Genomic DNA, 15675 nt, shown 5'->3' on the forward strand with positions numbered 1-15675 from the left:
AAACGGTAATAAATAGATGCTCTGACCAATGAGGTGACGGTGAGTCATGTGATCAGACCAAGTATAGACAGGTCACATGATACAAAAGCAGCATGGCATCAAGTTTAATATTGCAGCCCCATAATTTCCCTTCCCCCAATAACACAGGATAACCCCAGACTTCCATATAAGAAAAGTAGAACAGGCACCGACTCTATAATTCCTGCAGCAGCGATGAGCAGTCTGCCCCCTGGAGGAGAAATACACATATATGGACCCTGTAATCCGAGGGGGGGGGGGGGGGGGGGGGGGTGCCAGCACCCCAAATATTTAGAAAAATAACTAAAATCAGATGGTGACCGCATCCCAGCGACATGCAGCATCATCCCGCACGTAACGCCATCACTCATCCTACTCTTGGCACAATGAATGAGAACTTCTGCTCATTATTGTCACCTTCATTTTGTTTAGATACTGCCTCTTCCCATAGTCTCCTTCTGTGCCCTGAGATTATACGGGCCCCGTGTGCTGGGGCCCCAGAATTTAGGTCCATGTTGGCTTGGCCCTTAGTGGTGCTGGTAATAATACGTCATCTTCCTCAGCTCCTCCCAGAAGAGCAGGCTGAGAATGGTGTGTGGCCCCAGGCGGACGTAGGCTGGGACGATGCCCTTGTAGAGTGCCAGGATGCCCTCCTTGTGTGTAACCTTCAGGAAACAGTCCAGGAAACCCCGGTAGAGGCGGCCCTGAGGAGAGAAGACAAGAGTGAGGAGGATGTCCCTAGAGGAGCCACACTATGGACTGCGGAGCTGCGCTCACCCGGCCCTCGCTATCCACAGGCTGGTTATACAGTCGGGTGCTGATCACGTCAAATGGTGTCATTGCTACGGCAACGCCAACGCTGCTGATCATCCCTCCGGCCAATGGCACCAGCCAACTGTCATCTGAGAACCACTGGAGGGGGAGACACGTAAACAAAAACAAAGTCATTACACTGAGCCCCCAATAATGTATGGCATCCCCTACCGAGAACACCTGCCCCACTCCATCCCTTTCTATACCACCATTTTCTTCTATACCACCACAACCCCCTACACCCCCCCCACTATACCCCCCCCCCATACCACCTCCACCCCCTACACTACCCCCCCACTATACCATAACTACCCCCATACTCCAACTATACCACCACCACCACCCCCCCACACCACCACCACCCCCTACACTACCCCCCCAACTATACCACCACCACCCCCTACACTACCCCCCCAACTATACCACCACCACCCCCTACACTACCCCCCCAACTATACCACCACCACCCCCTACACTACCGCACCACCCCCTACACTACCGCCCCCCCCCCCCAACTATACCACCACCACCACCCCCTACACTACCACCACCACCCCCTACACTACCCCCCCCCCCACTATACCACCACCACCCCCTACACTACCCCCCCCCCAACTATACCACCACCACCCCCTACACTACCCCCCCCCCAACTATACCACCACCACCCCCTACACTACCCCCCAACTATACCCCCCCTACACTACCCCCCAACTATACCCCCCCTACACTACCCCCCCCAACTATACCCCCCCTACACTACCCCCCCCCTACACTACCCCCCCCCAACTATACCCCCCCCTACTATACCCCCCCTACTATACCCCCCCTACACTACCCCCCCTACACTACCCCCCCCAACTATACCCCCCCTACTACCCCCCCCCTACACTACCCCCCCCAACTATACCACCACCACCCCCTACACTACCCCCCCAACTATACCACCCCCCCTACACTACCCCCCCCAACACCATACTACCCCCCAACTATACCACCCCCCCAACTATACCCCCCTACACCCCCCCAACTATACCCCTCCCTACCCCCAACTATACCCCCCCAACTATACCCCCCCCACCCCCAACTATACCCCCCCTACTATACCCCCCCAACTATACCCCCCCCTACCCCCAACTATACCACCACCCCCCCCTACCCCCCCCACCCAACTATACCACCACCACCCCCTACACTACCCCCCCAACTATACCACCACCACCCCCTACACTACCCCCCCAACTATACCACCACCACCCCCTACACTACCGCACCACCCCCTACACTACCGCCCCCCCCCCCAACTATACCACCACCACCACCCCCTACACTACCACCACCACCCCCTACACTACCCCCCCCCCCCACTATACCACCACCACCCCCTACACTACCCCCCCCCCAACTATACCACCACCACCCCCTACACTACCCCCCCCCAACTATACCACCACCACCCCCTACACTACCCCCCAACTATACCCCCCCTACACTACCCCCCCCAACTATACCCCCCCTACACTACCCCCCCCAACTATACCCCCCCTACACTACCCCCCCCAACTATACCCCCCCTACACTACCCCCCCCCCAACTATACCCCCCCCTACTATACCCCCCCTACTATACCCCCCCTACACTACCCCCCCTACACTACCCCCCCCCAACTATACCCCCCCTACTATACCCCCCCCCTACACTACCCCCCCAACTATACCACCACCACCCCCTACACTACCCCCCCAACTATACCACCCCCCCTACACTACCCCCCCCAACACCATACTACCCCCCAACTATACCACCCCCCCAACTATACCCCCCTACACCCCCCCAACTATACCCCTCCCTACCCCCAACTATACCCCCCCAACTATACCCCCCCCACCCCCAACTATACCCCCCCTACTATACCCCCCCAACTATACCCCCCCCTACCCCCAACTATACCACCACCCCCCCCTACCCCCCCCACCCCCCCCCACCCAACTATACCACCACCACCCCCTACACTACCCCCCCAACTATACCACCACCACCCCCTACACTACCCCCCCAACTATACCACCACCACCCCCTACACTACCGCCCCCCCCCCCCAACTATACCACCACTACCCCCCCAACTATACCCCCCCCCACTATACCCCCCCCACTATACCCCCCCCCCCAACTATACCACCACCACCACCCCCCCCTACACCACCCTCCCCCCCCCAACTATACCACCACTACCCCCATCGGTCTCCAATACCTTCTGTTTTTTGACCCATTCTTTGGCATTAGCAAAAGTGGCTAACTGCACGGCAGATCCAACCATGACGCGCGGGACGGCTCCATTGACACCGCGCCAAAGTCCTAAGACTCCTTGCTTCTTGTAGATGGTCTCAAAGGCAGAAGAGACGCCCTGAGAGAGACAAAAGATTAATGAGACAATATTACACCACAGTGTCTGCAGAACATTGCGCATTTTACCTGAAAAAAAGATATAGTGAAGTATTCTGCAGATTATTACACCCCTGACCTCTCTACAGATCTGCAGAACTTTAAACCCTAGATGGTTGAAGTATTTGCACAACCCTTCTCCTGAGTGCCGGATACACGGTGATGGCGCCTGTTTTTCCTATTGCTATAGGATCTGTCATGTGACCTGAGTAGATACGTTTTTTCTGAGTCACGTTTTGCAGGTGCAGAACTAGAACAAAGGTGAATGAGATAATAAGAAAAACAACTGATAAAAGAGGAAACAGGACTGTGCGGGGGCGAACAACACTGCATATACCAATACTGATAGAAGTGACCAGGAACAGCATCATCTATTACTGCTGATAACCAGCCCGCCCCTATATCATGTCTAATAGGTAGACACCGCCCCGCCCCCTGTATGACATCACTAATATAATAGTAATATAATGACATGTGATCACAGCCCCGCCCCCTGTATGACATCACTGATATAATATAATAATAATATGATGTGATGTGATCACAGCCCCGCTCCCTGTATGACATCACTAATATAATAGTAATAAAATGACATGTGATCACAGCCCCGCCCCCTGTATGACATCACTAATAGTAATATAATAAGAATATAATGATGTGATCACAGCCCCGCCCCCTGTATGACATCACTAATATAATGACATGTGATCACAGCCCCGCCCATTGTATGACATCACTAATATAATAGTAATATAATGACATGTGATCACAGCCCCGCCCCCTGTATGACATCACTAATATATGACACTGATCACAGCCCCGCCCCCTGTATGACATCACTAATAGTAATTTAATGACATATGATCACAGCCCCCCCCCTGTATGACATCACTAATAGTAATATAATGACGTGATCACAGCCCCGCCCCCTGTATGACATCACTAATATAATACGACACTGATCACAGCCCCGCCCCCTGTATGACATCACTAATAGTAATATAATGACATGTGATCACAGCCCCGCCCCCTGTATGACATCACTGATATAGTAATATAATGACATGTGATCACAGCCCCGCCCCCTGTATGACATCACTGATATAATAATATAATGATGTGATCACAGCCCCGCCCCCTGTATGACATCACTGATATAGTAATATAATGACGTGATCACAGCCCAGCCTCCTGTATGACATCACTGATATATAATAGTAATATAATGACATGTGATCACAGCCCCGCCCCCTGTATGACATCACTGATATAATATAATAGTAATATAATGACATGTGATCACAGCCCCGCTCCCTGTATGACATCACTGATATAATATAATAGTAATATAATGACATGTGATCACAGCCCCGCCCCCTGTATGACATCACTGATATAATAGTAATATAATGACATGTGATCACAGCCCCGCCCCCTGTATGACATCATTGTTATAATATAATGAGATCCGCACACCTTATACTACAGCAGTGGTCTCAAATTGTGGCCCTGCAGATGCTGAAAAACTTCCAACTCCCAGCATGCCCGGACAGCCAACGGCTGTCCGGGCATGCTGAGATTTGAAGTTTTGCAACATCTGGAGGACTGCAGTTTGAGACCACTGCACTACAGGAGCAGCTATTCACATTACATACAGAGATATTCGCAGCAGATGGTCGTCGCGGAGTTTCTGTCTTTGGATATAAACACAAGAAATGTCGTCCGGAGATTAAGATGAATCAGGATAAACCCTGTAATAATAACTGCAAACAATAGAGATGAGAGACGCCATAGAGGGCGGACAGCTGGGGGATGTGAGATGCTCTGCAGAGCCTCATACTGCCCAGAGACACCGTCATATAAATCGCTACAAGCCTCACAGGTGACAACGTGACAGAGCGGAGGATACAGAAATATATTTATATCTCTTCCCAGGGGCCGGAATACAGAACTGACTTCTGATTGGACGATGAGCAGCGGCCGGCGCCACAATCATTAAACCACTAAGAGCGCGAGATGCGGCCCCCACCCCCCCTGGACTTCGTATCCTGAGACAAAACATTAACAACAGTAACCTGCAGAATATATATCGGGAGGGAGAGGGGACGGGAGCAATAATCTGCAGGATAGATCACTATGTATCAGGAGGTAGAGAGGACAGAGTGATGTTCTGCAGATCTGTAGAGAGGTCAGAGGTGTAATAATCTGCAGGATAGATCACTATGTATCAGGAGGTAGAGAGGACAGAGTGATGTTCTGCAGATCTGTAGAGAGGTCAGAGGTGTAATAATCTGCAGGATATTTATTTATTTATTATTTATTTATTTATATAGCGCCTACAGATTCCGCAGCGCTTACAATTATGGGGAACAAAGACAAGTATCAGACATAAAATTACACAATAACTATTCAAACAAGAGGTGGGGGATATGTTGGGGGATATGTTGGGGGATATGTTGGGGGATATGTTGGGGGATATGTTGGACTGAATTGGTAACTAGTGTAGTGACTGGCACAGGGAGGAGGCGTCGGTGTAGGGACTGGCACAGGGAGGAGGCGTCGGTGTAGCGACTGGCACCAGGGAGGAGGCGTCGGTGTAGCGACTGGCACAGGGAGGAGGCGTCGGTGTAGCGACTGGCACAGGGAGGAGGCGTCGGTGTAGCGACTGCACAGGGAGGAGGCGTCGGTGTAGCGACTGGCACAGGGAGGAGGCGTCGGTGTAGCGACTGGCACAGGGAGGAGGCTGTCTGTGTAGCGACTGGCACAGGGAGGAGGCGTCTGTGTAGCGACTGGCACAGGGAGGAGGCGTCGGTGTAGCGACTGGCACAGGGAGGAGGCGTCGGTGTAGCGACTGGCACAGGGAGGAGGCGTCGGTGTAGCGACTGGCACAGGGAGGAGGCGTCGGTGTAGCGACTGGCACAGGGAGGAGGCGTCGGTGTAGCGACTGGCACAGGGAGGAGGCGTCGGTGTAGCGACTGGCACAGGGAGGAGGCGTCGGTGTAGCGACTGGCACAGGGAGGAGGCGTCGGTGTAGCGACTGGCACAGGGAGGAGGCGTCGGTGTAGCGACTGGCACAGGGAGGAGGCGTCGGTGTAGCGACTGGCACAGGGAGGAGGCGTCGGTGTAGCGACTGGCACAGGGAGGAGGCGTCGGTGTAGCGACTGGCACAGGGAGGAGGCGTCGGTGTAGCGACTGGCACAGGGAGGAGGCGTCGGTGTAGCGACTGGCACAGGGAGGAGGCGTCGGTGTAGCGACTGGCACAGGGAGGAGGCGTCGGTGTAGCGACTGGCACAGGGAGGAGGCGTCGGTGTAGCGACTGGCACAGGGAGGAGGCGTCGGTGTAGCGACTGGCACAGGGAGGAGGCGTCGGTGTAGCGACTGGCACAGGGAGGAGGCGTCTGTGTAGCGACTGGCACAGGGAGGAGGCGTCTGTGTAGCGACTGGCACAGGGAGGAGGCGTCTGTGTAGCGACTGGCACAGGGAGGAGGCGTCGGTGTAGCGACTGGCACAGGGAGGAGGCGTCGGTGTAGCGACTGGCACAGGGAGGAGGCGTCGGTGTAGCGACTGGCACAGGAAGGAGGCGTCGGTGTAGCGACTGGCACAGGGAGGAGGCGTCGGTGTAGCGACTGGCACAGGGAGGAGGCGTCGGTGTAGCGACTGGCACAGGGAGGAGGCGTCTGTGTAGCGACTGGCACAGGGAGGAGGCGTCTGTGTAGCGACTGGCACAGGGAGGAGGCGTCGGTGTAGCGACTGGCACAGGGAGGAGGCGTCGGTGTAGCGACTGGCACAGGGAGGAGGCGTCGGTGTAGCGACTGGCACAGGAAGGAGGCGTCGGTGTAGCGACTGGCACAGGGAGGAGGCGTCGGTGTAGCGACTGGCACAGGGAGGAGGCGTCGGTGTAGCGACTGGCACAGGGAGGAGGCGTCGGTGTAGCGACTGGCACAGGGAGGAGGCGTCGGTGTAGCGACTGGCACAGGGAGGAGGCGTCGGTGTAGCGACTGGCACAGGGAGGAGGCGTCGGTGTAGCGACTGGCACAGGGAGGAGGCGTCGGTGTAGCGACTGGCACAGGGAGGAGGCGTCGGTGTAGCGACTGGCACAGGGAGGAGGCGTCGGTGTAGCGACTGGCACAGGGAGGAGGCGTCGGTGTAGCGACTGGCACAGGGAGGAGGCGTCGGTGTAGCGACTGGCACAGGGAGGAGGCGTCGGTGTAGCGACTGGCACAGGGAGGAGGCGTCGGTGTAGCGACTGGCACAGGGAGGAGGCGTCGGTGTAGTGACTGGCACAGGGAGGAGGCGTCGGTGTAGTGACTGGCACAGGGAGGAGGCGTCGGTGTAGTGACTGGCACAGGGAGGAGGCGTCGGTGTAGTGACTGGAGAGGAAGATGAGTCTGGCTGCGGCATTAAGGATGGACTGGAGAGAGGAGAGTTTGGCTGCGGCATTAAGGATGGACTGGAGAGAGGAGAGTTTGGCCTATTAGTAAAGAGTTACAGTATTCGGGGCCGGAGGGAATCAGAGCAATAATGAGAGTTTTAGCAGATTCAGTCGTGAGAAACGGGCGGATTCTGGAAATGTTTTTGAGATGCAGGTGACAAGAACGTGGAAGAGACTGAATATGGGGAGTGACTTTTGTAGTTATAATGTTGAGTTAGTTCCCTTTTGTTCCCGTCTGGTATAATTCTTGATGTCACACTTAAGAAGCACTTTAGATGGCAGAATTAGATGGAGTATTTGAATGTCTAACAGACCTATTGCCTCTGATATATAGTGCTAGGCTGAGCCAGAGAATTGGCAGAGGAGCGCAATCAGGTGTGAAACAGGGCGGGAGCAATACAGTTTGGGATGACTCAGGGGAAATAAATTGGGATCAAACAAAATAGAAACACTTGTCAGATAACAGTAATAAATATACAGGACAAGCAATGATGGGGGAATGGGAGTACACAATCACAGGATGAGGGACATACCAGGTGGATTATTTAAATACAGCTAAACAGATATGATGTGGTGAGATATCATTATGTATCAGGAGGTAGAGAGGACAGAGCGATGTTCTGCAGATCTGTAGAGAGGTCAGTGGTGTAATAATCTGCAGGATATATCACTATGTATCAGGAGGTAGAGAGGACAGAGCGATGTTCTGCAGATCTGTAGAGAGGTCAGTGGTGTAATAATCTGCAGGATATATCACTATGTATCAGGAGGTAGAGAGGACAGAGCGATGTTCTGCAGATCTGTAGAGGTCAGAGGTGTAATAGTCTGCAGGATATATCACTATGTATCAGGAGGTAGAGAGGACCGAGCGATGTTCTGCAGATCTGTAGAGAGGACAGAGCGATGTTCTGCAGATCTGTAGAGAGGTGTAATCATCTGCAGTGTCCCCTCCAGTCTCACCTGGTGATTGTGCTGATGTCCTACAGCAATGGCGGCCACTGTCTGCGCCTGGAGATGCGTCTTCACCTGCAGGAACAGAGCGGAGAATCGGGATGAGAACAATTGTTTAGGGCCCAGAACCTTCCATTATAGGCTGTGGCCGCGACCAATGGTTTGTCAGATCGCTCTGGTACAATGGACGCTGAGCCGTGACTATGTACAAATCTATAGATTTATCGAAATGGTCATAAGGCCCGTCCCTGTCCCCAACAACCAATCACAGCTCAGGTTTCATTTCTTAAACTGCTGTGGTAAAATGAAACCTGAGCTCTGATTGGTTGCTATAGGCAACAGGGACAGGTCTTCTCTTTGACAATTTTGATAAATGAGGAATGTCGCTACAATGGCGGCGCTAAAAATGTAATCTCAGTTTGTTTGTTTTTTTTGGGGGGGGGAGCCCTGTAATCTCCTCAGTTTTGGGGGGAGCCCTGTAATCTCCTCAGTTTTGGGGGGAGTCCTGTAATCTCCTCAGTTTTGGGGGGAGCCCTGTAATCTCCTCAGTTTTGGGGGGAGTCCTGTAATCTCCTCAGTTTTGGGGGGAGCCCTGTAATCTCCTCAGTTTTGGGGGGAGTCCTGTAATCTCCTCAGTTTTGGGGGGAGCCCTGTAATCTCCTCAGTTTTGGGGGGAGTCCTGTAATCTCCTCAGTTTTGGGGGGAGTCCTGTAATCTCAGTTTTGGGGGGAGCCCTGCAATCTCCTCAATTTTTTTGGGGGGGAGCCCTGTAATCTCCTCAGTTTTGGGGGGAGCCCTGTAATCTCCACAGTTTTTGGGGGAGTCCTGTAATCTCAGTTTTGGGGGGAGTCCTGTAATCTCCACAGTTTTGGGGGGAGTCCTGTAAACTCAGTTTTGGGGGAGCCCTGTAATCTCCACAGTTTTGGGGGGGGGGGGGAGTCCTGTAATCTCAGTTTTGGGGGAGCCCTGCAATCTCCTCAGTTTTTTTTGGGGGGGGGGGAGCCCTGTAATCTCAGTTTTGGGGGGGGGAGCCCTGTAATCTCCAGTTTTTGGGGGAGTCCTGTAATCTCAGTTTTGGGGGGTGTCCTGTAATCTCAGTTTTGGGGGGAGTCCTGTAATCTCCAGTTTTTGGGAGAGTCCTGTAATCTCCACAGTTTTGGGGAGAGTCCTGTAATCTCCACAGTTTTGGGGGGAGTCCTGTAATCTCCACAGTTTTGGGGGGAGCCCTGTAATCTCCAGTTTTTGGGGGAGTCCTGTAATCTCAGTTTTGGGGGGAGTCCTGTAATCTCCACAGTTTTGGGGGGAGTCCTGTAATCTCAGTTTTGGGGGAGCCCTGTCATCTCATTTTTTAAGATTTCTGTTTGCAGTCAGTGAATGGCAACATTCTTGAACAGACTTGTTACATTGTATCAGCGCAGCCTGGACTGACACATTGTAACAATCGGGGGGCTGTGCTGTGTGCAGCTCACAGAGGTGTTGAGTGTTGGGCAGGTGCAGCAGGTTCCCCTCCCCCGTTGTTGTCTCAGGAGTCTGGCAGCGTCAGCGCCACCGGTGCCAGGGAGCTGGCGATCTGCTTCATGTCAACACAATGGCGGCTGTGTGCAGATCCTGAGCAGTCACCCCTAAAAAGAGAAGAGACCCCAGTAATAGCAGCCCTAGAGTCTCCGCTGTCTGTCTCTGGGGAAGCCGGGTGACACCAATAAACCCCACAAGGGTCAGCACCCAAACTTTCCCAGACCCCAGAATGGAGCATCATATAAGACTGCAGGTCACATCTATACATTATCTGTACTCAGAGAGTTATCACTGTTATCTGTGGTGTTACATAGGACTGCAGGTCACATCTATACATTATCTGTACTCAGAGAGTTATCACTGTGTTATCTGTGGTGTTACATAGGACTGCAGGTCACATCTACTACATTATCTGTACTCAGAGAGTGATCACTGTTATCTGTGGTGTTACATAGGACTGCAGGTCACATCTATACATTATCTGTACTCAGAGAGTTATCACTGTTATCTGTGGTGTTACATAGGACTGCAGGTCACATCTATACATTATCTGTACTCAGAGAGTTATCACTGTTATCTGTGGTGTTACATAGGACTGCAGGTCACATCTATACATTATCTGTACTCAGAGAGTTATCACTGTTATCTGTGGTGTTACATAGGACTGCAGGTCACATCTATACATTATCTGTACTCAGAGAGTTATCACTGTGTTATCTGTGGTGTTACATAGGACTGCAGGTCACATCTATACATTATCTGTACTCAGAGAGTTATCACTGTTATCTGTGGTGTTACATAGGACTGCAGGTCACATCTATACACTATCTGTACTCAGAGAGTTATCACTGTTATCTGTGGTGTTACATAGGACTGCAGGTCACATCTATACATTATCTGTACTCAGAGAGTTATCACTGTGTTATCTGTGGTGTTACATAGGACTGCAGGTCACATCTATACATTATCTGTACTCAGAGTTATCACTGTGTTATCTGTGGTGTTACATAGGACTGCAGGTCACATCTATACATTATCTGTACTCAGAGAGTTATCACTGTTATCTGTGGTGTTACATAGGACTGCAGGTCACATCTATACATTATCTGTACTCAGAGAGTTATCACTGTGTTATCTGTGGTGTTACATAGGACTGCAGGTCACATCTATACATTATCTGTACTCAGAGTTATCACTGTGTTATCTGTGGTGTTACATAGGACTGCAGGTCACATCTATACATTATCTGTACTCAGAGAGTTATCACTGTGTTATCTGTGGTGTTACATAGGACTGCAGGTCACATCTATACATTATCTGTACTCAGAGTTATCACTGTGTTATCTGTGGTGTTACATAGGACTGCAGGTCACATCTATACATTATCTGTACTCAGAGAGTTATCACTGTTATCTGTAGTGTTACATAGGACTGCAGGTCACATCTATATATTATCTGTACTCAGAGAGATATCACTGTGTTATCTGTGGTGTTACATAGGACTGCAGGTCACATCTATACATTATCTGTACTCAGAGAGTTATCACTGTTATCTGTGGTGTTACATAGGACTGCAGGTCACATCTATACATTATCTGTACTCAGAGATTTATCACTGTGTTATCTGTGGTGTTACATAGGACTGCAGGTCACATCTATACATTATCTGTACTCAGAGAGTTATCACTGTTATCTGTGGTGTTACATAGGACTGCAGGTCACATCTATACATTATCTGTACTCAGAGAGTTATCACTGTGTTATCTGTGGTGTTACATAGGACTGCAGGTCACATCTATACATTATCTGTACTCAGAGAGTCATCACTGTTATCTGTGGTGTTACATAGGACTGCAGGTCACATCTATACATTATCTGTACTCAGAGAGTTATCACTGTTATCTGAGGTGTTACATAGGACTGCAGGTCACATCTACTACATTATCTGTACTCAGAGAGTTATCACTGTTATCTGTGGTGTTACATAGGACTGCAGGTCACATCTATACATTATCTGTACTCAGAGAGTTATCACTGTTATCTGTGGTGTTACATAGGACTGCAGGTCACATCTATACATTATCTGTACTCAGAGTTATCACTGTTATCTGTGGTGTTACATAGGACTGCAGGTGACATCTATACATTATCTGTACTCAGAGAGTTATCACTGTGTTATCTGTGGTGTTACATAGGACTGCAGGTCACATCTATACATTATCTGTACTCAGAGAGTTATCACTGTGTTATCTGTGGTGTTACATAGGACTGCAGGTCACATCTATACATTATCTGTTCTCAGAGAGTTATCACTGTGTTATCTGTGGTGTTACATAGGACTGCAGGTCACATCTATACATTATCTGTACTCAGAGAGTTATCACTGTTATCTGTGGTGTTACATAGGACTGCATGTCCTATGTACTCAGGGAATGATTATCACTCGGACACTTACCAGATATGCCGGACTCCCCACAAATGCCCCCAATGCTCCTGCGATTGCCCCTGCGGCCACGTTGCCCCCCGGCTGCTCGGTCAGCCCCATGTCCTCAGCGTGCGAGTACAGGTAGAAGCGCACGCCGTTCATCATCCCCTGGTACAGCAGTCCCGCCGCCAGTCCTTTCTGCAGCCCCCGCAGTCCGTCCGCTTGACCAACCGCCACCATGGCCTGCACGACCCCCCGGTAGTGTCTGGTATAGGATCCCCGGGCGCGCAGTTCACCCTGCAGCTGCAGCCGCGTCTTCACCACTTCCAGAGGGTTGGTAAATACGCACGCCATGCAGCACGCGGACGCCCCCAGCACGAAGTCCACCGACGGAGAGGTAGAGGTGACCGCGCCGGGCGGAGGGGTCGCCATGGTTATACTTTAAAATAAAAAACAAAAACCAGCGGTCACAAAGGAGACATGAAGTTATCCATCAGACGGCCATCGCTTCTGCTCTCTGGTGTCAGCCAAGGACAGTGACACAGACCGGTATCCAGTGTGCGGAGCAGCCATAGAGCTAATGCCTGCAAACTCATCACCTCTGGGATCCTAACTCCCATCATCCGGCCTCCATCCCACCCTCCGACCAATCTGCGGCCTCCTCTACGCACACACCTCCAGCACCCAGGGGTGGGGGGAGCAGCGGGGACGGCCCAGCCGCTCATCACATGTGGGGGAAAGGTCACCGGCTGTTGCTTCCTCTGCAGTTCCTGCTTTGTGTCTTTTCTTTGTCACCGAACCCTTTTTATATGCAAAACAATGTCCCAAAAAGTCCTCGACGCCGTCCGTCTATTTGGTTCAAACACTTTGCCTGTGGGCTTGTTCACACCAAGAAAATTCCCTTTGCAGTGCGGGACGGGATTCTGCTGCACTGTTCACGCGACGGAAGTTTCGTAGCGGAAACCTCGGACCGCGAATTGGATTCTGGACGAAGATTGGACATGTTCACGGAGTGGCGCACGTCGTTGGGACAGTTTATTCATGGCAGAATATCTGCACGGAGACATTTCGGGTGCACATTCCGCGTGTGACAGGACTGCTCGGACAGGCGCTGTCACCGTAGACCTGTGTTTGCCAACCAGGGTGCCTCCAGCTGTTGCAGAATTACAACTCCCAGCATGTTGTACTGTATAGTAGTATATAGTATAGGTCAGTGTTTGCCAACCAGGGTGCCTCCAGCTGTTGCAGAATTACAACTCCCAGCATGTTGTACTGTATAGTAGTATATAGTATAGGTCAGTGTTTGCCAACCAGGGTGCCTCCAGCTGTTGCTCAACTACAACTCCCAGCATGTTGTACTGTATAGTAGTATATAGTATAGGTCAGTGTTTGCCAACCAGGGTGCCTCCAGCTGTTGCAGAATTACAACTCCCTGCATGTTGTACTGTATAGTGGTATATAGTATAGGTCAGTGTTTCCCAATCCAGGGTGCCTCCAGCAGTTGGTAAACTACAACTCCCAGCATGCCCAGACAGCCGTTGGCTGTCCGGGCATGCTGGGAGTTGTAGTTTAGCAACAGCTGGAGACACATTGGTTGGGAAACACTATATTCATGTATGTATCATGTTGTAAAGGCTTCCTTCAATTGGGTGAAATGTAACCTTTAGAATGTATTGAGACTGTCTGGGCATGCTGGGAGTTGTAGTTTTGCAACAGCTGGAGGCACCCTGGTTGGAAAACACTGCATTAATGTATGTATCATATTCTAAAGACATCCTGCCATTGGGTGAAATGTAACCTTGGAATGTATGGAGACTTCCCTGCATTTTTACTATATACGTAAAGACTAGAGATGAGCGAACTTACAGTAAATTCGATTCGTCACAAACTTCTCGGCTCCGCAGTTGATGACTTTCCCTGCATAAATTAGTTCAGCTTTCAGGTGCTCCCATGGGCTGGAAAAGGTGGATACAGTCCTAGGAGACTCTTTCCTAGGACTGTATCCACCTTTTCCAGCCCACCGGAGCCCCGGAAAGCTGAACTAATTTATGCAGGAAAAGTCATCAACTGCCGAGCCGAGAAGTTCGTGACGAATCGAATTTACTGTAAGTTCGCTCATCTCTAGTAAAGACATGCCTTTTGCTGTTCAGGCATGCTGGGAGTCATAGTTTGGAAACAGCTGGAGGCACCCTGGTTAGGAAACACTGCATTATTGTATGTTTGATATTGTAAAGTCCTTCCATTGGGTGAAATGTTATCATGGAACGTATGGAGGCTTCTCTGTATTTTTACTATATAAGTAAAGACATGCCTTTGTTTGGCTGTCCGGGCATGTTGGGAGTTGTAGTTTTGCAACAGCTGGAGGCACCCTGGTTGAAAAACACTACATTAATATATGTATAATGTTGTAAGGGCGTCCTTCCATTGGGTGAAATTTAACCTGTAGAATGCATGGAGAGTTTGCTGCATTTTTACTCTGGTTGGGAAAAAACTGCTCTAGTAATTGAAGGAGCGGTAAGGAACAGTAGGGAAAAGTGAGGGCGGGGCTTAACTAGTGCTATGTGCAGGAGAGAGAATCTGGGCTGTGTACCTGCAATCGACCCTGTCTCCATCCTCTAGAGGATGCACTTGCCTCTTATGTCCCTTGTGTTCCTACTCCCGCATGTGCACAGAACCCAAAACGACAGTTTTCAGTTTTTTTTTCTGTCAATATTGCGTCCCCGTCCCCACTTTGCACTATATTTATGGTTTGTGCCGCTGAGCTGTTGCGAATACATGACATCACCTGAAATAACAACTGGTCATGTGACTGTGGCTAGAGAGTAAGGGGGGGGGGGGTGGAAGGACATAGGAAATACATGCACACCATTTACCATTCCTACCCCCATCCTAGAGGTCAGAGGTGAGGCAGGGGAACTACAACTCTCAGAAGACATCAACAGAAAACTGGTGCAATGTGCAGGAGAGTGACCTACGGAATGCTCCACTGCCACCTGGTGGACAAAATATGAAATACAAGGCTGCAAAAAACGGATTATGAGAGATCAGAAGAGAGAAAAATCATCTAATCCTGAGTA

The 15675-nt window shown here is 50.9% G+C and overlaps 1 protein-coding gene across 1 annotated transcript; it reads right to left on the minus strand.

The window, feature by feature from the left end:
- Positions 1–278: 278 nt before the first annotated feature.
- SLC25A34 (solute carrier family 25 member 34) lies at positions 279–13901 on the minus strand. The gene is made up of 5 exons (XM_056544341.1): positions 12629–13901; positions 8668–8733; positions 3085–3237; positions 796–930; positions 279–722 (listed from the first exon to the last, which is right to left on the minus strand). The coding sequence occupies exons 1-5, from the start codon at positions 13028–13030 to the stop codon at positions 546–548; spliced, it is 933 nt and encodes a 310-aa protein (XP_056400316.1). The 5' UTR covers positions 13031–13901; the 3' UTR covers positions 279–545.
- Between the last annotated feature and the right edge of the window lie 1774 nt (positions 13902–15675).

Source organism: Hyla sarda, chromosome 10, assembly GCF_029499605.1.
Source record: "Hyla sarda isolate aHylSar1 chromosome 10, aHylSar1.hap1, whole genome shotgun sequence".
Classification (NCBI taxonomy): Eukaryota; Metazoa; Chordata; class Amphibia; order Anura; family Hylidae; genus Hyla; species Hyla sarda.